At 28.9% G+C, this 24,089-nt stretch overlaps 2 protein-coding genes across 5 annotated transcripts in view; one reads left to right on the top strand and one right to left on the bottom strand.

The window, feature by feature from the left end:
* The window catches only part of LOC126897179 (phospholipid-transporting ATPase IA-like), a 38,872-nt gene extending 17,460 nt beyond the window's left edge, over positions 1-21,412 (bottom strand). The window contains exons 1-14 of one of the 4 annotated variants that reach the window (XM_050670551.1): positions 21,055-21,412; positions 20,717-20,776; positions 18,842-19,035; positions 16,065-16,163; positions 14,486-14,646; positions 14,220-14,417; positions 13,606-13,883; positions 6,347-6,456; positions 6,163-6,258; positions 5,865-5,981; positions 5,003-5,129; positions 4,191-4,387; positions 3,845-4,129; positions 3,457-3,609 (exon numbers count right to left, since the gene is read on the bottom strand). In XM_050670551.1, the coding sequence (XP_050526508.1) occupies positions 3,457-3,609; positions 3,845-4,129; positions 4,191-4,387; positions 5,003-5,129; positions 5,865-5,981; positions 6,163-6,258; positions 6,347-6,456; positions 13,606-13,883; positions 14,220-14,417; positions 14,486-14,646; positions 16,065-16,163; positions 18,842-19,035; positions 20,717-20,776; positions 21,055-21,103 (2,124 nt within the window). In that variant the 5' untranslated portion in view covers positions 21,104-21,412. The remainder of the gene's footprint in view (positions 1-3,456; positions 3,610-3,844; positions 4,130-4,190; positions 4,388-5,002; positions 5,130-5,864; positions 5,982-6,162; positions 6,259-6,346; positions 6,457-13,605; positions 13,884-14,219; positions 14,418-14,485; positions 14,647-16,064; positions 16,164-18,841; positions 19,036-20,716; positions 20,777-21,054) is intronic. The other 3 variants (XM_050670552.1, XM_050670553.1, XM_050670554.1) reach the window with 3 other exon arrangements.
* A 685-nt stretch (positions 21,413-22,097) lies between these two features.
* On the top strand, positions 22,098-23,801 carry LOC126897210 (signal recognition particle 9 kDa protein). Its single transcript, XM_050670624.1, has 3 exons — positions 22,098-22,315; positions 23,216-23,284; positions 23,622-23,801. The coding sequence occupies exons 1-3, from the start codon at positions 22,247-22,249 to the stop codon at positions 23,715-23,717; spliced, it is 234 nt and encodes a 77-aa protein (XP_050526581.1). The 5' UTR covers positions 22,098-22,246; the 3' UTR covers positions 23,718-23,801.
* Positions 23,802-24,089: the final 288 nt, after the last annotated feature.

Genomic DNA, 24,089 nt, shown 5'->3' with positions numbered 1-24,089 from the left:
TGAAAATTTGTTTTAAAAGTAGAACTTTTTCAACTTAACTTTTGAAAATATTCCGTCTTTTAAATATATGTTAAAATAAAGCATATTTTATGTAATGTGGCTACTAAAAGAATAATTGTATTTAAATACTTCAATGTATAATAAACCATTGGATGCTAAAACATTTTTCTTGGAAAGGCCAGTCCCCTTTCTTTTAATATACACATTTGATTGAAATTAATTAAACATTTTATTTGTGAAAATATTTATAACTAACTCTTAAATCAATTAATTTTTTTTGTAAAATGGGATAAATAAGGTACTAATCTCTTCCTTCCTTTACGACTATACTACTTAAATTTTTATTCAAAAGAAACTATTGAATCTCCTTACTGAACAGTTGAAACGTCAAATTTCCAATAAAAATAAAACCAAGTAATAAGAAAATGCCTAGGTTATTTATAAAAAAAAAAAATGTTTTAATTCATTAATTTTTAAAATAATCATGATAATTTTAAATGAAAAAAAAATCAAAATTTTTCGATTAAAAAATTTTAAATTCTTGGGATTCCCCTCACTTATAAGGAACAAGGGATTTTTTTTCAATTTTTAAGGTTAATGTTTTCGATTACATACGATTCGTGATTTATTGCTATATTGTTCAATAAAATTGATTCAGTTAGACTTGACAAAATTAGTCAGAAATACATAAAGATAATATCTTTTTAAAAATGAATACCTTCTCAGCTATGAATTGAACTACTTAAAAGTTTTTTACGAAACACATTAACAAATAAATGTTAACCTATGATATTTTTCACATTTTGTAATTCATTTTTTAAGAATAAGAAAAAGTCAGGTCAAATTTAGTAACCAAAAGAAAAATTATTAAACTAGCTCTACATTCCGTCTTCTTTTTCTTTTTTTCCTTCGCCTTAATTCTAACTACTTGGGGTCGGCCAACCTTATCCTTAACTTCCACTTGACAAGATTACCCTCATCATCTACGCTCACATCAGACGTCGTCATATCACATTCAATTACATCCCTTCTATTCTCTTTCTTGGTCTTCTTTATTTCCTATTCCTTCAACATTCATTTTTATAACTGCTCGTACAGCTTTCGATTCCTCTCTCCTTATAATATGACCATACCATCTAAATCTATTTTCTCTTAATTTATTTACGATTGATGCTACACTTATACTCCCTCTTATATATTTGTTCTTTATCATATCTTCTCTAGTCACTCCACTCATCCATCTAAGCATTCTCAACTCCGCTACACTCATTCTCTAATCTACTTTCTTGTCAACCGGCTAACACTCTGAACGATACATCATAGCTGGTCTCACTACAGTCATATGAAATTTACCTTTCAGCCTCATTGGAATTTTTTTATCGCATAAGACACCAGACGATTCTCTCTACATTAACCACCCACACTTAAACGTGTATCTTATATCCTCATCAATAACACCGCTCCTTTGCATAACTGACCCTAAATACTTAAAACTCTCTACCTCTCCTATCACGTTCTCAGCTATTGTCACTGACCTCCTCATTTCAACTACCTCGTGTTCTCCTATGTCAAACTCGTACTGTATATACTTTGTCTTACTCCTACTTATTATTAAACCCTTTTCTTCAAGAGCTGATCTCCACGCCTCTAGCCTTTGATTTATTTTCTCCTATTAACACTATATTGTCAGCAAACATCATGCACCACGACACCTCTCCTTGTATTTCACTAGTAATTTCATCCATCACTATAGAAAATAAGTAAGAGCTTAAAGCAGAATCTTGGTGCACTCCTACTCTTACCCTAAAACCTTCTGTTACTACTCCCACACTTTTTACCCTAGTAAAGTTCCATCATACATATCCTCTACTATATTAATGTACCTATTTTTTTTGGGACTACTTTTCTCATTAATACCCACTTAAAACCTCTCTTGGTACTCTATCATACACTTTTTCCAAATCTATAAATACTATACAAAGCTTTTTTTTCTTTTCCCTATACTGTTTTATTAGTTGTCTTACACAAAAACTAACTCCATTGTTGACTTCTTTGGCAAAAACACAACCTGGTTCTTTATTATTGATGTTTCAGTAGAAACTGGCACTTTATCTGGTCTTACTGCTTTATTCTTTTCACTGATGCCACAGCCTCCCATACCTCTTATTCACTAATTAAATCTCTAGTCCCTCGTTCTACGAGATATCCTCTAATGTTTATTTTGGATATTCCTCATTCAGTAATTTTTAAAAATACTTTTTCCATCTTTATTCAGATCATCATCTCACGACGTTAGCTTTCTCTTGTTATTACTTTTTATACATCTTACATTGTTATAATTTTTAGATTATTTTTCTCTTACTCTTGCAAGTCTGTAGATTTCTTTCTCGCCTTCCTTTGTTCCTAGCTTAACATACAACTCATCATACCACTTAAACTTCGCCTTACTTACTGCACACTTCGTTTCTTTGCACAAGTGTTTATACTCCATCCAATATTTTAATATTTTCTCCTTTTGCTCTTCTGCCATACTTTCAATTGCTTTTTCTTACTTTCTATGATTTTTTGAACATCCTCATCCCACTACTAGGTTTCCTTATTTCCTGGCATTCTACTCCTATTCTCACCCACAATCTCCTTTGCAGTATTCTTTACACAACTAACAAATTTATTCTACATATCATTTATGTCTCCGTCAACATTTCACACCACCCTCTCATTGCCAGATCTTCCTTGCATCACCTTATACATCTCTCTCCAAAACACTTCGTTGTCTATTTCATCACATTCTACTTGTGGTGCATAGGCACTTATTACTTAACATATTACATATAACACTTTTCCCTCGAAAATTAATTTTACGACAATAATTATGTCATTTTTCCTAGCCACTTCTACTACTTTACTTTTCATCTCCTCATCTATTATTGTCCCTACACCATTCTTTGTATTATACTTACCTGAGTATATTATTCTATAAACCTCACCTATTTCCCTTGCTTTCTCTCCCTTCCAGTTAGTTTCCTGCACCCAATAAATGTTCATTTTTCTCATCTTAAATAATTCTACTAATTCTCTACTTCTACCAGTTAATGATAACCCTGCACCGTTGACACTACAAGCGTTGGGTAGACCTGTACACATCACCGTTGAAATAGTTACCGCACAAGTTGTTCGGCTGATACAAATATTTTACTCCTTAGGTCTTCTCCGTTTTTAACTACTTTATTTCCTCTCACTTGTTATCTCCGCGTACATCCGAGCTGGGACAATCTGTCGAAGTTTTATTCAGGAATCCTAAAACCTTTTGACGAAAAATTTTCACCGGCTGTCAACCTCGGTTGACGCAACATTATTAGTCGCCTCTTACGACTGGTAGAGGGGCTGTGAAAGTATTATCCCCTATTCACAAGGAGTTAGTACTACCTTCTATGCGATACTTATAAAGTTTCATACTGTGTAATTTGATTCATTTATAACAATCAATGGAACTCCTTTTTTTATAATGTTGGTTGATATTCCAATATTGATTGCCGTTTCTTGTTTATCACCAGTTAGCATCCATATATTAATATTAGCATCCAAAAAAGCTTGAATCGTCTCTGGAACCTTCATGAAATATTAAAAATTAATTTAGATAATTTAATTCAATTTATTTTTTTTAAGATTGCAAAACATTTTGGGTATTAGCTTTTCCCTATAAAATATTTTTGGAAAACCCACTTTAGTGGTCTACCGCTAACTAATCTACACTAAATCCAGTCCATTATAATTGGCCGATTAAAAATCATAATAATCATAACTTTTATAAATATCAACAATTATAATATCAAAAATAAATCACGTTGTCTTGTAGTTTATCCTCGACAGCAGTAGCTCCTGTTAATATAAGGTCTTTTTCAATTTTTGCCGCTATTTTATCTTGAGCTTCTTCACGATTTTGTATAATAGTAGAGGTTTTAAGGTAATCAGATTTCCATTTCTCATAATAAATTTCAGAAATATCGGCATATCCATAACATAAAGTTCGGAATCCTGCACAGGCAAATTCTTTTAAATGAATCTTAGTCATGATTTCATATTTTTTGCCTATATCTGATAAAAGTTTTAACATTTCTGAATCAGCTCCCTAAAACATTAAATATTAAAAACACTTTAATAAAATTGTAGTATTCAATTAAAGAACTTACCTTGCAATAAAGTTTTATTTTGGAATCAGCAGAGCGCACAATTACTGACATTCTTTTTCTAGCGCTGGTAAATTTAAGAATACTCAAAATTTCATATTTTTCTTCAATACCATTTGCTGTTATAGTGATCGATTTTGGAGAACGAGTTTGAAATATATAACCAAAAAGTTTCGATCCGTTCAATAATGCTTGTTCATCTAATTATCATTAAATTATTTAGCATATTGTTAATATTAAAATAAAAGTGAATTTTTTTTGCAATTAAATTAAATATAATTTTTAAATAATTAATTTTAATAATTTACTAAAGAAACTATAAAATTATTGAAGGTACATATTATAAATACATAATAGAGTATTCAGTAAGTAAGGAAAGGAGTTTCTATTGTTCTTATTGCTTATAACAATTGACTTGTTTCTTTGCTTACTGAACACTCTGTATAATTTAATGATACCATTAATTAATTTAATTAATAATAAAGTACTATTAAATAGTTATTCGCGAATTTGGACTCGAGTTATAATGAAGTGCGGTACAATAACTTTAGATTAAAATTGTTCATTTCTGAGCTCCTTTTATGTCTAAATTGTAAATGTCTCTTCATCTACTAATTTAAAATGTTCTTACTACTAGTTATTATCAATATAAATTCTATTGATTGCAAGCTACCGAAAGAATTCCAGTAGTTTACACTACCAGATTATTGAGTGAAATTTAGCATGAACAAAATTAATTTTTCCTTCAGACCGTCCATAGAAATGGCTATACCTCATGTATCCACTACTTTAGTCAAATAATAACTTTCTATTACCTGAAGATGATGTGTAGTATAATATTTCATTATCATTTCTTTTTTCTGGTATTGCAGTGTGACAAATAGCTAATGTTCTTAAAAATTCAATGATATCGTCTTTTGTTCTTTGTTGATTAACCATATCCTATATATTTTTTATGAATCTTATTAAAAAAATTAAATTACATTTTTTCATTCTTGTAAAAATATTCTTTTAAAGGCTATTTGAAAAACGATAATTTATAAACTAATAAGATAATAAAAATGACTGACAGCGAGTAAAACTTCCCTTTAAATATTGAAACCACTCACGTGAGCTGTAGAATAACTTTTTTCACTAATCACAATTTTGTACATCAGCATCTAATAAAACCGTTAACGAAATAAAAAACCTATTTTTTATCATAACTTTCTAGTACACTCAAAGACCCGTTAGTGTGCTTTGAAATATTTCAATAACAATAAAAAGCTTGATTATTTTAATTTGTAAAAAATAAACATTACTTTTATTATTTTATTATTAAAGCCGCTATCATAATTGACTATTAGTCAGTGGTATATCCAAAGATGCGTTTAAATAACTTTGCCCTCCCCATTAACCATACTACAACTACCTTATACCTATAATATCGTAAAAAAAAAATACCAAACAATTTTTTGTTTTAAGCCTCCTATTGCAAAATTTTGGGTATGTCACTGATTGAAGAAAAATTTCATAAACCGCGGTGAAATGGTTACGGGTTAAATTTTATATCACATCTAAAATAAATAAAAGTATAGCCTGGAAATTTTGCTCTACCTCCTTTCTTAATTCAGGTCAATCCTAACACTTTTAAACTACTTATCAAAATTAGACAATAATTATTAAACTAAAGCTTACATAATTTAAAGTGTTCCATGACCTTTCATTATAAAGTTTTCCAGCAATTGAACAAAATTTCAACTCCATAATATTCTTAGTCAGACTACCAGTTTTATCAGAAAAAATGTATTTCACCTTTAGTTTAAATAGACACATTTATANTTCAACTCCATAATATTCTTAGTCAGACTACCAGTTTTATCAGAAAAAATGTATTTCACCTTTAGTTTAAATAAACACATTTATAGTCTTAAAATTTATCATGACATTAACGATTAAATAATTTTGTTGACATTTTTAAATATTAACTATATACCTGTCCTAATTCGTCGTTAAGATTTGGAGATTTAACTAGGGCGGGTGTATCCGTTTCTTCGTGATACATGTCTAGATCATTATCAATAAACCATGCCTTAATAAATTATATAACATATTAAGTGATTTGTATAATTTTCAAAACATAAGATAACAATAAAATAAATATATTTTTATTTAAATACCTCAATCCAACGAACAATTTCGATGTACACTCTAAGTGATATTGGGATAGAATTGTGAAATATAATGAAATATGTAATTGTTTGAAATAAAAAGAATTTAGGGGATATTCCTAAAATAAAAAGATGTGATTACTAAAAATAATATTAGTATATAAATTATTTAATACACTAATATATAATTAGACTTCAAATTTAAGTGTTGTAAGTAAGGTTAGAAAACTATTTAGGAAACCTTAATATTTATTAATATTAAGAGTTATTTTTTGATTTAATTTGGCAATAATCAAAACAATATAACTTAAACTTTGTTTATATAAAGATAATTTTAATTTATCAAACATTAGCTAGATATAACTAGCTATAGCAATTAATATATATATATATATATTCTGCTATATTTTCAAACATGATAATATTTTTGTTAATTCGTTGATCATAATACATATCAGAGCGTTTTAAAACAGTGTTTTTAATCACTGTCAAATATTAATAATTGATAATCTACAAAAAATACTTAAACTCCACTATGCTATATCCCGACTGTAATTATATGTTTTCTTATTATTTCTAAAATTAAAAATGCAATAATCGTTGAAAGTGCATTGCAAATTTTAGGTATGTATAAATATATTTGATGAGGTCAATCCCCTTTAAATTTTACTCAGTTTGCGACAATATCAATTACCCATTTTATAAAAGTTAATTGTAATGAGTTTCATACATCATTAACACATTGACGGACATTTATAATTTTGGTAATTATTTCAACGTAATGTCGCAATCGAATTTCCTCTAACATTGATACCATTGAAAATATTAATGCTATATTTGTAATGCCGTAACATGAATTTTTTCATACTACTACTATAACAGTAATGTCACCTTACATTAATATATCATTTTACTGCTATCAATATAATATCTGTCAATGTTTTAATTAGATTAGGATCATGATAATAAGGAAAAATTTTAAATAGTTTTTAGGAACAGATATTTTACGAGGCTAGCCAAATGTGCAAAATATTTTTTCGAACTTACTGATGGAGCGAATCTGGACATTTTGCCCCATTTTTATTAAACTCGAGTAACAACATTTTTTAATGATAGTTTAATGAAAAATCATGTGATATAAATAATTTTTATTTCAACTAAAACCCAATAAATTATTTCGAAAAATAAAACGAATTTTTATCTAAAAAAACGATAGCACAGTAGAGTCGAGGCACAGTGTAAACATAGCATAGTTAGGTCCAGTATAGATTTAATCTGACAGTGATTAAAATCACCGTCATAAGAATCGCTTCGATGCAAATCTGTAGATAATGCTTAATTTTAAAAAAATGATGGATTATTCAAAAAACAAATGAACTCTTATTTCCTTATTTATATCCTAATTAGTAGTTCTTTGATTTTATAATATAATATATAAATAAATCCTAAATATAGTTTGACACGGTACCGTGTTTCCCTCAGCCGCACATCACGTTATCAACCTATATGAAAGTGTATCGGGATCTGAATCATAAGTGCACGGTGGCCTAGTGGTAAGGTTTGTCTTTACGACGCCTTGGGTCGCGGGTTCTAATCCCGTACCGTGCCTCTTTTTTCACATGATTTCCGGTACACTTTCTATAACCGGCCGTCAATCCCCGGCGGCCGTGTTAAGTTATTAAATTTAGTATAAAATTGATATTTAATAATTTAGTATTGTGATGTTTATGGAGAAATTATTAAAAAATATTAAGTATATATTACTTTTATAGCAAACATGTATAAAAGTTAAATAACAAATGCAATACTTAAAAAAAAAATTTTTTTGTAACTTATGAATAAATTTATTGGTGAATAAAGAATTTTCCTCAGAGATCAAAATATACTTTTCTAAACCCATTTTTGCGACTATTTCAAATCTGCAATTAAAGTTTTGCATATTGACTAAATAATAACAAAATCCTTCTTATTAATATAACAAATATTAATGTTTAATTATTATGTTAAGTATAAATAATCAATAAATACATTTTCATTTAAAAAATACATAACAATCATAATGTATTATGTGCAGTAAATCAATACGAATAATTATTTAAACACCAAGAGTTGCATAGAAATGCTTACTAAGACTTCTATTTAAATGATTTATTACAATAAAAATACAATAAAACGTTTTTATCGAAATTTTGTGTTTTCTTTATAAATTCACTGTTGATATTAATTATATAACTTTCTGATCACTCATCATTTTTCTTTACTTTGAGGTGGAAAAGTAATTAAAATAAGTTTAAATTTATATTTAATGTAAGTTAGATTTATGTAATTTTATAAACATTGGTGTACTCAGTACTATTGCTTACCCTTGTAAGGTATTTAAAAATAAACCAAAAAAAAAATGTGAACACAAAAATATCATGTTTTTTAAATACGGCAGCCCTTTGTACCCAGAAGATGAGTCGACGGGACAAATATTATTTTTTAATTTATAGTATGTAATATAGCTTTAATTTAAGATATTTATAAAAGTGTCAGTATTTCCGGAACATTTTTAAAAGTTAATTTGAAAAAGTTGTCATTCTGAATCCCTCCTTATGGACAGGACTAGGGTCAAATTTATAAAAAAAAATCAAATGAAAAGGAAATGTCTTAGGTTTCAATTAAAAAAAAACCCAGCACTGTGGGATCGCGACACAGTGTGGACGTGTCATATTTGGGTTCATTATAGATTTAATCTGACAGTGATTAAAATCACTATCATAAGAAACGCTTCGATGCAAATCTGTAGATAGTGTTTAATTCTAAGAAATTGATGGATAATTATAAAAGCAACATCAATTATTTCCTTAATTATATCCAGATTAGTAATTCTTAGATTTAAAAATATGATATAAAATTACATATTATATAATTTTTATAAATAATTCTTTTCAAATTATTATTGATTTTGATTTTTAATATGTTAAAAGTAATAATTTCTAACACCCTTTTTTTGTCCTTTAAAGTTAAAGTTAATAATAAAAAACCCAGCCCAGGAGGGACGCGGCACAGTGTTGACGTAGCATAGTTGGATCAAGTATAATGATATCTGACAGTTATTAAAATCACAATAAAAAAAAAAAATGCTTCGATGCAAATCTTTAGATAATGTATAATTTTAAAAAATTGATGTATTATTACAAAAGCTACATGATCTGCTATTTCCTTATTAATATCCTGAATGAAAAATGGATTATTAAAAAATAATATTTCACATAAAAAAATTGTGTTGATACAATAAGTTACAGCATTATAAAGTAAAAAATGTAAAATATAATATCGAGAATTTTCAGACAAAAATAGCATTCAGTAGCCATTTTCACCACGAAGACCAGTCCAGAGGTCAAATTTTTTTTTTTTCATAATAAAGTACATTACATTAGCTTTAATTTAAGATATATATAAAAGTGTCTTTCCGGAACATTTTCAAAAGTTAAGTTGAAAAAGTTCTACTTTCTATATGCATTTTTATGTTTTGAACCCCCCTTGTATTAAGGGAAATGGTCCGATTAAAAAAAAAAGTATGTCGAATGAAAGATGTATATAAATACTACTTTTTATTTTACTGGTCAGGTTAAGTGTCAGATTTACAAAAAAAGTATACCAAATGATAGATAAAGACATCAAACATCTCTAAAAAAAAAAATTATATTGATATGTCCATTTTTGAAAAAGTTATGGCAGTTTTAAGTAAAAAAAAATTTAAAAAATTTCGAAAATTAGCGATTTTTAAAATTGTAATATTTTTGGAGGTTTCTCCCATTTACGGGGAACGAGGGAAATTTTTTCAATTTTTAAGGGTAATGTCTTCGACTAGATACGATTTGTGATCTTTTGACGCATCGTTGAAAGAAATCCGTTCGGTGAGAGCTAAATAAAAGTGGCAAGACACAAAAAAAAATAAAAACACATCATAGTAAAACCAACACCTTCTCAGCTTCGAATTGAAGCTAAAATTAATAAATTAAAAAATAAAGTAATTTACTTTTATAGTTGAATACTTTTATCATATCAAATCTAATTCGACAATAAATACTTTTTATTTCAATGAGGAACATTTTTCAATTTTTAAGGGTAATATCTTCAACTAAATATGAATTGTAATCATTTGACGTATCGTTTAAAATGTAGGTCTAGTGTGGGTTGGCAAAATAAATCGTAGCCACAAAAAAAATCACATAGTAAAATAAAATTAACATGAATAAGAAATATCTTCTCGTGAGGGGAGACTACAATGATGGGATCTTGATATTTATTGAAGTTAATGAATCTAAATGAGATAAAAATCAAATAATCTGAAAATATTTTCTAACCCAAAATAAATACTAAATATTAATTGACACAGGCGGATTCGAACCTGTTTTTTTAAGCGTGAATGACATAAGTGTTACCGATTCAGGAACTGTTTGTCGCTTTCGTCGCATGATAAAATTAGCAATTCAAAGTTTTCAGAAAAAAAAGTAAAAAAAAAGACAAAATTTACTGATTTTTAAAATTGTAATTTTTTTAGAGATTTCCCCCATTTACGGGAAATTAATGAATTTTTTTCAACTTTTGAGGATAATGTCTTTGACTAGATACGATTTGTGATCTTTTGACGTATCATTAAAAGATATCGGTTCAATGAAAGCTGAGTAACAGTCACAAAAAAAAAAAATACATCATAGTAAAACCAGTAACTTTTCAGCTTCGCATCGAAGCTAAAAAATAAAATTGTTAAGATTAATATGAAGTCAGCAAATTTTATAATTAATATTTACAGTAAATTTATCAGAAAAGCTTTAGCCGCGAAATAAGCAGTCCATTCGTTTGGACTGACGAATAAGCGGTCGCGGACAATGAGCCCCTCGTTCGCTCGTTAACCCTGCAGATATGCAGGGTAGCCGTGATATAAGCTACTCTCAAAGTGGACAAATAAGCGGTAGCGATCGAGGGAAACTTTATAACGGCGCGGGTGGGCCCGATAGCCTGGTAAGGCAACCACCTAGGTCAAGGCAACACCGAAAACAAATCCCCTGGCGGTAGGTAATACGCAGGGAAGGACACCCGTAAAACCAAATATGGAAGTACACCATAATAAAAATACAGTTACTACTCCAGGAGTTTCGGAGACTCCAGGACCGGCAGGGAAGAGTGTAGTTGCAGGCTCGAAGGAGGTTATGCGGCCTTGCCGTAAGAAGTAGCACGATCCGGCGGATGAGGCTACTACCACGTCGGCTATGTTTGAAAGAGTAGTCGAGCAAGTGTCGGTGCTACGAGGAGTTATCGACAAACGTCGAGGAATGGGTGTGCACAAGGAGGTCTAAACTGCCACGAAGTGGCTAGAGAAGATCCTGGACGAGGAAAAACGCAGAAAAGCGTCTCCGCAGCTCAGGATCCGCTAGGAAGCCTCACTTGAGATGGGAGCCGAGTCACGGGCGCTGGAAGGAGCGTTTCCGAAATCGGCAACGCAAACCGATCACATGGTTAGCGTTGACGACCCGGGCATGGAGCCCGTCGTCGTACTAGCTACACCATGTGTGAGTGCTCCACCCATCGTCCCGCCAACCACCGCTAAGATGTTCAAGCGGGCTAGGAAAAGACGCAGGGAGCCCAAGAATCAGACCTGTTACGGGAGGCGTCCCACAAGGGTCAGTTCTCGGGCCTCTGCTGTGGAACATCACGTACGATGTGGTGTTCCGCGTTTCGCTACCACCGCACGTGCGCGTCGTCTGCTACGCGGACGACACGCTGGTGGTGGCGGAAGGCGCCTCGTCCGAGGAGGCTGGATCTCGTGCGAACTGCGCGCTCAGCGCAGTCACCGCCTGGATCCAGCAGGAGGGGAGTGGACTGAGCCTCGCCCTGGACAAGACCGAAGCGGTCTTGTTCACGGGCAGGTACAAGTTCATTCCTCCACGGCTCGTCGTGCTGGGGGTGGAGTTCCCGCTGAAGGACTCCATGACTTATCTGGGCCTTGTCATAGACAAACGTCTAAAGCTCGTGCCGCACATTACTCGTGCGGCCCAGCGGGCCCAGAAAGTCATGAATTGCCTCGCGGGACTCATGCCCAATATGGGAGGGCCGAGAGAAATGCGGCGCGGACTTTTAGTCAGCGTCGTACACTCGGTCCTCCTGTACGGGTCCCCGGTTTGGGCGGATACTCTTGAGTATTCGTCCAAAAACCGTGAAGCCCTGCTCAGAATGCAAAGGTGGGCGACGATCTGGACAGTTTCGGCGTACCGAACGGTGTCCGGAGTGGCGGCGGACATCCTGTCGTCACTGCCGTCCGCCGACCTGCTCTTAGAGAGGGCCAACAATATTCGGCCATTATAAAAAGGGTCATGGCGAAATTTGAACTCCAAGCGCTGGGCGTCGTGGTCTCCGGTACCCGCAGAACCAAGTCGGGAGCAGTGCTCCTGGAGGTTCGGGGTACCGGGGCCCAGACCGACTTGCTGACCGCCAAGGTCAGAAAGGCTCTGGACGGCATGGACATCCGCGCACATCACCCAGCGAAGTCCGTGACGTTCATGCTGTTGAACGTGGAAGAGTGTATAGTGGAAGAGGACGTCGTAGGGGCGTTGACCACTATCCTCTCGAAAGAGAAAGTGACGGCACCCGCTGATTCGGTGTCAGTCCGACTGCATGGGAGCGGCAAGTGTCGCTTTGCGTAGTGTGAGGTGCCCATTAGGGTTTCGCAACCATTGGTCGGGTTGACTCGAATCCGGGTGGAATGGGGCACGAACCGGATCTGGGTCCCAAAGGACAAGGGACCGCGCTGCTACAGGTGCCTCGAAAGGGGCCACGTTCGGGACCGGCGCGTACTTCACGTGCAAGGCAGAGGGTCACCGGGCCAAGAACTGTCCCAAGAAGGTGGGAGGGCCGGAGAAGCCTACATAAGGTATCTCCTGTCCTCCTCACTATTTCTGTGTTCTGTGTTTTGTGAATTTTTTTATGCCAACCCATTGCAAAGTCCTACCCCCTCCTCCATGTGGTGCGGCCTGGGCAACGGATCCCACTCTGAGGTCCGGCTAACGGGGGAGGCCACGTTGTATTGTGACTCAGCTCTTGATTAATTTCGGGCTGAGTCACAACACGGCAGTGTGAGTTTTAATGCGACGTTGGACGCCCTAAAGCAATACCTCACGGTAGTTCCAGGGCGTCCAACACTATGTTAATTTTTATTTATCATAAATAATTCTATTAAAATAATTATTTTAATTAAAAGATTATTTAATTAAAAAATTATTTACCTAAAAATTGTATATACCAATGTTTTTTACTATGATTTTTTGACCACAATGTACAACAAATGGAACATATTAAACAGATAACTAAAATACATTGAAAAATAATCTTCATTTGCGAATTAAGAAATATGTCTACTTTCGACCGTTTCAAAGTTGTTTTAATTTGATTTAACATTAGTTTCGTCTCATGACCAGAGTAAACTACTACGCCATATATCCATTTTACGTTTCTTAATACAGCTCCTCTCAACAATAATTGTTTGTAATCTAGAGGAGCAGGACTTCAAAAATAAATTCATAATTAATTATTAAAACATATTTTTTATATAGAAAGTATTCATCAGATACACAATAGGCACCAATTTTTATTTTAAAATTTAATTAATTACTGAAAATATGATATAGTTAAATACCTAGTTACCTTATTATATTTCAAATTGTTTTTCATTACAAAAGCGGTAAAAAAAAAAATTATGGTCATAGCTTAATATTGGTAATATAAATTATACCTTTATATTTTGTTAATATAAAATAAGATCTAAACCGACATGAACAAAATTTAACTTATAAAAAGTAAGAACAATACTTAAATGCGATTAAATTTTAATATATCTTACTCTTCTCTTTGTATTGTTAAACTTCCAGTAAATTTATTAAGTAATTTATTCGGCATCTCACATTCTATTACACCATCTAAATTTGTTAAATCATTTAATCCAGTGCATTTTAAAGTTTCGCTTAGACTATGACGAGTTTTTAATTTATTTTCTCCATCTAAATTTGTTGTCTCAATAAAACACATCCCATCAAGTTCACTAAAAATATTTAAACAGAATTAAAGCACACAATATTTTTAGTATTTAATCAAATATAATCTGCTTACCTAGAAGAAATTAATACCAAATCAGCAGGAAATATACTATTTTTCTCGATTTTTAATATATCTCCAACACCAATATCACTCCATTTTTTGTGAATTAAATTTCCGTTTCTTAATACTTTGGTATACCTATTATTAATTGAATTATCAGCAGTACGCCTTTTCTATTTAAATATAAATAAAAATTTAACTTAGCTTATAAGGTAGTAACTTGAACATTTCCACGATGTTGGAAATGCTATAGAATAAAATAAAATAGTTATATGTCGAAGATAAAATGTCATTGTTCAAAATAGGTAGTAAAAATGTTTAACATTTATCTCTTTCAAGACAATGAATTCTAAGATTTAGACAAAACAAAAAGCAGGTTTGTGTATACGTTTAGACGTAATACCCTTGTATATTAATATTTTTTTTTATCAAAAAATAGTATTTCAAGTGTCGTAATCGACAATTGATCTTCTGAAAAATATTTTAAATTATATCATAAATACTTCTTGTGATTTAATCACTTTCTTGCAAAAATCGTATTGGAATACTTTAAAAATGTATTAATGACTTCTTTTTTATTTTATTTGAATATATACATAGTATATACAATGTATATTATACATACATAGAATATATATATATATGAAATCATAACACAATATTTTCTTTTTTATCGTTATTGAGTTTGATATCTATTATTTCAGTAAAAATTATGAGTAGGTGCGTCATTTCAGATTATAGTAGACTAAAGCAAATTTTTGACCTGGCATTATTTCACAAATACGTTTTCTTGGCTCGCGATTCATCCCTCCTAATATGACCACTGAAATAATTTTATATATAAAAAAATATATATATTTCTAAAATATGACTTCATTTTTTACAATTTAACATATATAAAATGTAATTTTTAATGTTACTTCTAGTTTATAGGATGGAGTTTTATAACGAAAAAACAATTAATAAATAAATAAACTTTATTTATAACAATTTAAAAATATAAAATTATAAAACTCTGTCTTTTAATTTTAATATGTACTTATTTATTTGGTTTAATATAAACTTATATGAAATAACTACATACATGATGACAGAAACCAAAATTTATCATACTTTTAAACGGATACTTGCGGTCTCTCATACCAAAAAAGAAAATCTGTAACTTCCTCTGTATTAATTTGTGAAACCTTTTATTTTTCTACTAATATAACCATTAAATCATTAAGTTGAACATCACTCATATTAAAAAAACAATCTTTGGTTTAATACCGTAAAAACATAAAGTTATTAGAAGAGATAATTTAAAAATTTTAGGATAAGATTTGGGCGCTTTTAAAATTAATTCATGTATAAAAATCATCAAAGACATCTTTTTCGCTATTTTGTTAGCATAAATACAGGTTGTTTGACTCTGATTTTCAGTAAAAATTTAGACTGAACAATTGCCTCCCCCAAATGACGCCTCTGATTGTAAAAAATTGATTTGCGGGATCACAATTAATTGATTTACTCATACTATAATCTTATTAGAAATTAAAAATTTCCCTATTAAGAATAAATGATTTTTTATAAACACATTTATAATACGTACTATATCATCAAAGAATGATCTGATTCCTGATAAAATCATAAGACAAGTTAAGGGTATTATTGTCGTATAACGACCAAGTGGTGATACTCCAGGAATTTGCTAAAATAAATTTTTAAATATTAAATTTACCTATAGATCACAAAATAATACATATATACTTTATAAATAATAATGATAAATAAATAATAAATAATAATGACACTCGGATGAAAGTATACTTTGATAATAATAAAAAAAATTGATGTTCAATATAATTACAAAAAATTCGAGATAAAATATTGATTTTTAAATACTAAAAAATTGTGATTTAAAAAAAAAAAATACAAATACTAAAACATACTACAACAGTTCCTAACACAAAAGCAGTTTTAAAATAATTCTGAAATCTTTTTTAAAGATTTCAAATTCACTTAAAGAAAGTGATTAAAATCACTATCACAAAAAACTCTTCGTTGCAAATCTATAAATGGTGTTTAATTTTAATAAATTGATGAATAATTCTAAAAACTATCATCTGAATAATGAAAAATCGTATTTTAGCTTCGATGCGAAGCTAAAAAGATTTTGGTTTTACTATGATGTGTTTTTTTTTTTTGTGTCTGTTACCACTTTTTCTCAGCTCTCACCAAACGGATTTCTTTCGACGATACGTCAAAAGATCACAAATCGTATCTAGTCGAAGACATTACCCTTAAAAATTGAAAAAATTTCCCTCGTTCCCCGTAAATGGGGGAAACCTCCAAAAAAATTAAAAATTTAAAAATCGTTATTTTTCGAAATTTTTTCAATTTTTTTTACTAAAAGCTGCCATAACTTTTTCGAAAATGAACATATCAATAAATTTTTTTTTTTTTAGAGATGTTTGAAGTCTTTACCTATCATTTGGTATATTTTTTTTGTAAATCTGACACTTAACCTGCCCACACGGGGGGATTTAAAAGGACAACTTTTTCAACTTAACTTTTGAAAATGTTCCGGAAGGTCTGACACTTTTATATATATCTTAAATTAAAGCTAATGTAATGTAATTTATTATGAAAAAAAAAAAATTTGACCTCTGGACTGGTCTTCGTGGTGAAAATGGCTACTGAATGCTATTTTTGTCTGAAAATTCTCGATATTATATTTTACATTTTTTACTTTATAATGCTGTAACTTATTGTATCAACACAATTTTTTTATGTGAAATATTATTTTTTAATAATCCATTTTTCATTCAGGATATTAATAAGGAAATAGCAGATCATGTAGCTTTTGTAATAATACATCAATTTTTTAAAATTATACATTATCTAAAGATTTGCATCGAAGCATTTTTTTTTTTTATTGTGATTTTAATAACTGTCAGATATCATTATACTTGATCCAACTATGCTACGTCAACACTGTGCCGCGTCCCCCATGGGTTGGGTTATATACGGGGGGGCTTCAAATCTAAAAAATGCATGTAGAAAGTAGAACTTTTTCAACTTAACTTTTGAAAGTGTTCCGGAAAATCTGACACTTTTGTATATATCTTAAATTAAAGCTAATGTAATGTTCTTTATTATGCCAAAAAAAAATTTTGGACTTTATTTTATCTTTACGGTGAAAATGGCTACCGAATGCTATTTTTGTGTGAAAATTTTCGATTTTGTATTTTACATTTTTAATTTTATTATGCTATAACTTTTTGAAATATGTATGGATCAATATAATTCTTATTGTAGAAAGTAGAACTTTTTCAACTTAACTTTTGAAAGTGTTCCAGAAAGTCTATATAACAATATAATTCTTTTTTTTATAGATGCATGATGTCTTTACCTATCATTTGGTATATTTTTTTTATAAATCTGACTTTTTACCTGCTTACAGGGTGGGATTTAAAATGACAACTTTTTCAAAAAAAATTTACTTTTTTTACTTACATTTTGAAAGTGTTCCGCAAAGTCTGACACTTTTATATATATCTTAAATTAAAGCTAATGTAATTTATTTTATTATGCAAAAAAAAAAAAATTTCGGACTTTATTTTATCTTCACGATGAAAATGGCTACCAAATGCTATTATTATGTGAAAATTCTCGATTTTATTTTTTACATTTTTAACTTTATAATGCTATGACATATTGAAAAGTGTATGGATCAACACAATTTTTTTATGAGAAATAATATTTTTTAATAATCCCTTTTTCATTCGACATATTTTATCTTAATCAGTATATTAATAATAAAATAACAGATCATGTAGCTTTTATAATAATCTACCAATTTTTAAAATTATACATTATCTAAAGATTTGCATGGAAGCGTGTTTTTTTTTGATAGTGATTTTAATCACTGTCAGATATCATTATACTTGATCCAACTATGCCACGTCACCACTGTGCCGAGACCCCCCTGTGCTGGGTTTTTTTATTAACTTTGATGTCCGTTTTTATCATGAAAACAAAATAAAATATTCGCTAAAATAAAGTGCAAAATTTTTTTTTTTCGTATTAAAGTATATTACATAAACTTTAATTTAAGATATATATAAAAGTGTCAGACTTTCCGGAATACTTTTAAAAGTTAAATATAAAAAGTTCATTTTTTGTGAAAAAGATGTCATTTTGAATCTCTCCTTATCGGCAGGAAAAGGGTCAAATTGATAAAAAAAAATATAGAAAATGATAGGTACCTTATGAATCTATAAAAACAAAATTATATTGATTTGGTTATTTTTAAGTTATTTTCAAAAAAATGACTAATAATAAGTGTATTCAGTGTTATTTTATATTATAATTATTTATTCTTACCTGAAGTACAGAAATAACTAAAAAATATTGACTTGAAAAATGTTTCATTTGCTCTACTAAAATGCGAGGCAAAAACGATAATATTCCATATTTAGATGTAATAATTCGATTTAAATTATTTTTGGGTTGTTCCTTGTCATTGAAATAAATGACACGACATTTTTTTACACCATTTATGTCTGTAGTATAATAATCTAAACAAATTGTCATTATTACAAATAAATTTTTTTTAATTAAGAATTAAATTATAAATTTCGGAATTTGTAATAATAGTGTTGCAAATACTATTATTGTGGAGAGTAATTAGAATACTTCCACGGCTTTTCTGACAATTTTAAAAGATGACGAATAAGCCGCAAAACTTTAGGTTAAATTTATGTTAATTATGAAATATTTTTTTTGTTTACTCTTACCAGCAACATACAGAATTATCTTGCTTATATGTTAGATAATAATCTAATAAAGAAAATGACTGATAGATAACAACTTTTGGATTAATATCTCAAAAGTTATTCTAAATAATGTGAGGCTAAATGCGGGGGTAGTTATTTTTATTATTAGACATAGTTTGGCCTATGTATGAAAATGTTAATAACATCTGAAATATTAGTTTAAAAGTTGTTTTCAAACAGTCTTTTATTTTATTAGATCATTATCTAATAAATATTTTATTTTAATATACAGAATGATTTTTTTATCATAACCCACTCAATTACTTACAGAATAATAATAAATTATACATTTTTTTTTTATTACTATCTTTAGTTACACATTATTCTTGAATTATTAACTATGTAATACTTTTTAAGTTCATCCCTTATGCCTGGTAAGGGTGTCAACTTTGTTTTTTTAAATGGTAACACATATTTTTAATTTAATAAAATGTTTGAGTTTTTAATTCAATAATAAATGGCATTTGAATTTTTAATAAAACTTAATTTGTTTATTAGATATAAACATTTAAAGTTTCAAATTTTTGAGTTAATATATAGGTATAATACACAAGGGATTACAAATACAGGTAGCTAATTGGTTTTTTATGATATTGCTATCACAATCACGGATTGTTTATTATCAATTGTGACTATCTATAGATATACTTTTAGTATTGTCAGTTAGTGTAATTATAAACTCACAACAATGTACCTTACTATCATTGATAATAACAATGCTGTGTACCTGCTAATATCGATGTCATAAAAAATCAATTAGCTACCTGTATTTGTAATCCCTTGTGTATTATACCTATATATTAACTCAAAAATTTGAAACTTTAAATGTTTATATCTAATAAACAAATTAAGTTTTATTAAAAATTCAAATGCCATTTATTATTGAATTAAAAACTCAAACATTTTATTAAATTAAAAATATGTGTTACCATTTAAAAAAACAAAGTTGACACCCTTACCAGGCATAAGGGATGAACTTAAAAAGTATTACATAGTTCATAATTCAAGAATAATGTGTAACTAAAGATAGTAATAAAAAAATTTTTTTTAATTATTATTATTCTGTAAGTAATTGAGTGAGTTATGATAAAAAAATCATCCTGTATACTTATTACTTTACATTCCATAATTTCTTTGCCCATTTTAAAATATTTTTCCAAGATTTCCAGACTTGTGGCAACGATAAGTACTCGTACAGAGTCAAAAAAGGTTAGAGTAGTTGACAATTGTCCCAAAAAATAATTCAGTACTAGAACCGTTTCCGAAAGCATTGTGAAGGGGCCCATTACTATTTAATAATTTATTGTTTTAGACGGAAGTTTTTTTATATATAGTGCTTAGGGGCACATTACAAACTTATGAGGAGAGGCACAAATAAAATTTTTAATTAAAACAACAACAAACACTTTTATATTAGCTTTACATGAGCATGAGTGGTTTTGTGTCCTAGTGTAATCCTCTACATACGCCACTGATAAGGTTGCTACAATAAAAAAAATGTTTAAATAAGCCATACAATTAAAAATATATATATTTAGTTGGCATAAAAATGTTTTCATCGCCCTATCAAATATCTTTTTTTTTTTGGAAATGTCATGTTCGGCACTGATATATAGAACAATTCGTTTTAGTTAAAATGTCACATTTAAGTATAATTAATACTAGACACTTTGTATAATTAATATTTTAATAGTGAATGATGCAATAAAATAAATGTATACTCCCCATTAAAAAAAAATCATTTGTTAAATTTGTACTTACCGTGATATTTTTTTTGCAAATTGGGAGATATTTTCTTTTTCTTTAACATTATATACTCAAGCAATTAAATTAATTTATTTTGTGGAAAACTAACAATCAATATGAAAGCTATCTGAACATTTTACAATAATTCGTAAAACTAATGATATTTATTAAACGAATGATGTAATTTTTCTGATTACTCAATATTGTAAATTATACTCTTAAAGGAATTTAGATTTACACATTAACACACAGAACTGTTTCACTACTATACAAATTATCTTATCTGGATTGTTTATTTGTAGTGCGTTAGAAATCATTTGGAAATCTTTGTACGTACTAATAATTACTCTTAAAATGAGTACACAATTATTTTTTTCCAAAAAAACATTTATCCATAGTTTGTTATTTAATGGTTTATTGGTTAAAAAAACCTTGGAACAATTAAAATGATTAGTAACAATCAGTGTGGTGAGAGAGTTAAGGGGTTTGTGATGATGACTTTTACTTTTTTTGTTCATTCGAGTTTTCTTAAACAGCGATTCAGAGTATAATCATTTTGATGATAAAAAAAAAAGTAATAATCTCTCTCAAAATTTCTATGATTAAATATTTTTCAGTGCATAATTTTTAAAGCTATTGGTATTCCCAGTGATGTACTCAATATTCGTTGAGTTTTTTAACCCTTACAATTATGCCTTCAAAAAATATTTTTAATATTCAATATATTAACATATAGCACTTCTTTAAATCAATTATCATCTCTTACTCTATAATTAATTTCCGGCAACGACACGTATTTTTAACAACTATAAGTTACTTTTAATTTTTAAAGTTTATGTTTACTAAATATTAGTATTTCAATTGATATTAGTAAAATTCCTTGTATTCCTAAGAAATGGGAAATTGAATAACCGGTTAAGGATTTATTTAACAACAAAATTTTATATGACATAATTGTTTAATGAATACTTTGATCGTAGGTGAAGAAGTAACATTCTAATAAAAAATTAGGTGTAATTGTTGAACCCCAAATGACTTATCAACATGTAATTTCTACACATGTCACATTGTCATACTTTGATAAATGTTGTTTCAAAGTTTTATTTTTATTTTATAAATCAACTATAATTTTTATTAAGTTTTTATTTATGTAAAATTTATTATTGTTTATTTTATTGTTGGACAAAACTTCCTGTGTCATAAAATAATGTATCTGAAAACGTGGAAAGAATTTGAGAGCGCATCTTATAACTTGCTTTTAAGAGATCCAACTAAAGTAGTTTAAAATTATAAAATCTATCTATATAATTTTATTAGACTTATTTTTTTGTGAAACATAACTAAAAGTCCTATTACATACATAACAAAATTACTATTAGTACATATCATTTTGGATTAGAAATGTTTTTCAATAGTAATTTTGTAATTTAGTTTAATGATTTGCCATAGTGGCAGTTGTATGGGGTGATTGGTCGATTAACAATCACTGCTAGGTATCTTTTTTAAGTATTCTAATATTAGGATTTTTAGTATTCTGTGGATACAATTATCCCAAAAAATTCACACATTAATAATTAAAAAATGTGCATGAAGTTTTAAGATATCAAAGTATATTTGTAGACACATTAAATTATAATTGATTTTTTGTTTTCAAAAAATATGGAACAACCATAACACTTGATAATCATTAGTGTTGTTAATATATGACCTACGAGTATATAAAATAAAAATATTCCTATTATCCACCTATGTGCACCTATTATGTATTAATAATAAACTCTACAACTGTGTTAGGCTATATTTAGTCATTTTCACCTCATCCCCTTAAGTCATTTATAATCGCCACAAGTATACTATATAAAATTAATTATATAGATTCCTATCATAAATTTTCTTTAAGAAATTTAACATCATTATAAATTATAAATAATAATTTTGAATGACTTCTTATATAGATAAATTATCCATATAATTTTCATTTTCTTTTTTCGTTAAACCACTTATTCACATTAACTTCTTATATAAATTAAGTTTTGTCAATTTTATTATATAAATAGTGATAATTTTTAAACAAAAATTTGTTAAATTGTATAAATTTATTTCAATTTAAATTTTATTCAGACAAAGAATTGAAGTATATCAGTGTACCAAAAAAAATTTTTTTTTATAATTTTAGGTAAGATGTACAATGAAATACTGCCACAATGAATCTACTGTTCAACTTAAAGTTACAGATAATATTACGGTAAATTTATAGCTCAAAGTATTTTATTAGATTTAAAATTTTGTAAAAAATTGTATCAAATTGAATAATTTATAACCTGAGAGCAGCCCTTAAAGAGATTGTCTTCCTCCTTTTGTCTCTACTATTAACTTCAGAATTTTGATGGGTTCATCTGCTCTTGATATGACCTGATATTGTATTGTAAAATTACATCATGTAATCTAGTAACCAACATATTGTCTAATTTTTGTCTTTCCATGTAAACATACAAATTGTTAGTCAAAGAAAGTTTATTTTATTTATATTAATTACAGCCTTTCAGTCTTAATATATATATAAATTTAAATATTTTTTTTAGTGTTTACAATTCAAAACAAGTGATATACAATACATGAAAAAAATTGAAGTATTCTACTCAACTATTATGCGACAAATAACATCATCTGAATTATGATATTAGGAAAATAAGCAAGTGAAATAATTTGGGATTTTATAAGTTGTATATATATATATATATATATATATATATATATATATATATATATTTATAAACTTTTTAGGTGTAAATAATATTACAATTAATATGATTACTCTGAAGATTTCATATGAATATTTTAATGAATTCTTATTTAACATTCAGTTAATTTAATGAATAAATACAACTACAATTATAATGTGATGTTCGCTTTTTAATTTTTATTAAATAATATCTAAACAATATTATGGAAACACACCTTAGTTGTTATTAATATCATATTCATAACTCATATATATATTTCATTGTTAACAATAACAAAAGTCTGATTTCCATTTTGTCACATTAATG

Source organism: Daktulosphaira vitifoliae, unplaced genomic scaffold (assembly GCF_025091365.1).
Source record: "Daktulosphaira vitifoliae isolate Bord-2020 unplaced genomic scaffold, ASM2509136v1 Scaffold_2, whole genome shotgun sequence".
NCBI lineage: Eukaryota > Metazoa > Arthropoda > Insecta > Hemiptera > Phylloxeridae > Daktulosphaira > Daktulosphaira vitifoliae.
The sequence above is the reverse complement of the archived record's forward strand: the minus strand, read 5'-3'. Positions and strand labels throughout refer to the sequence as shown.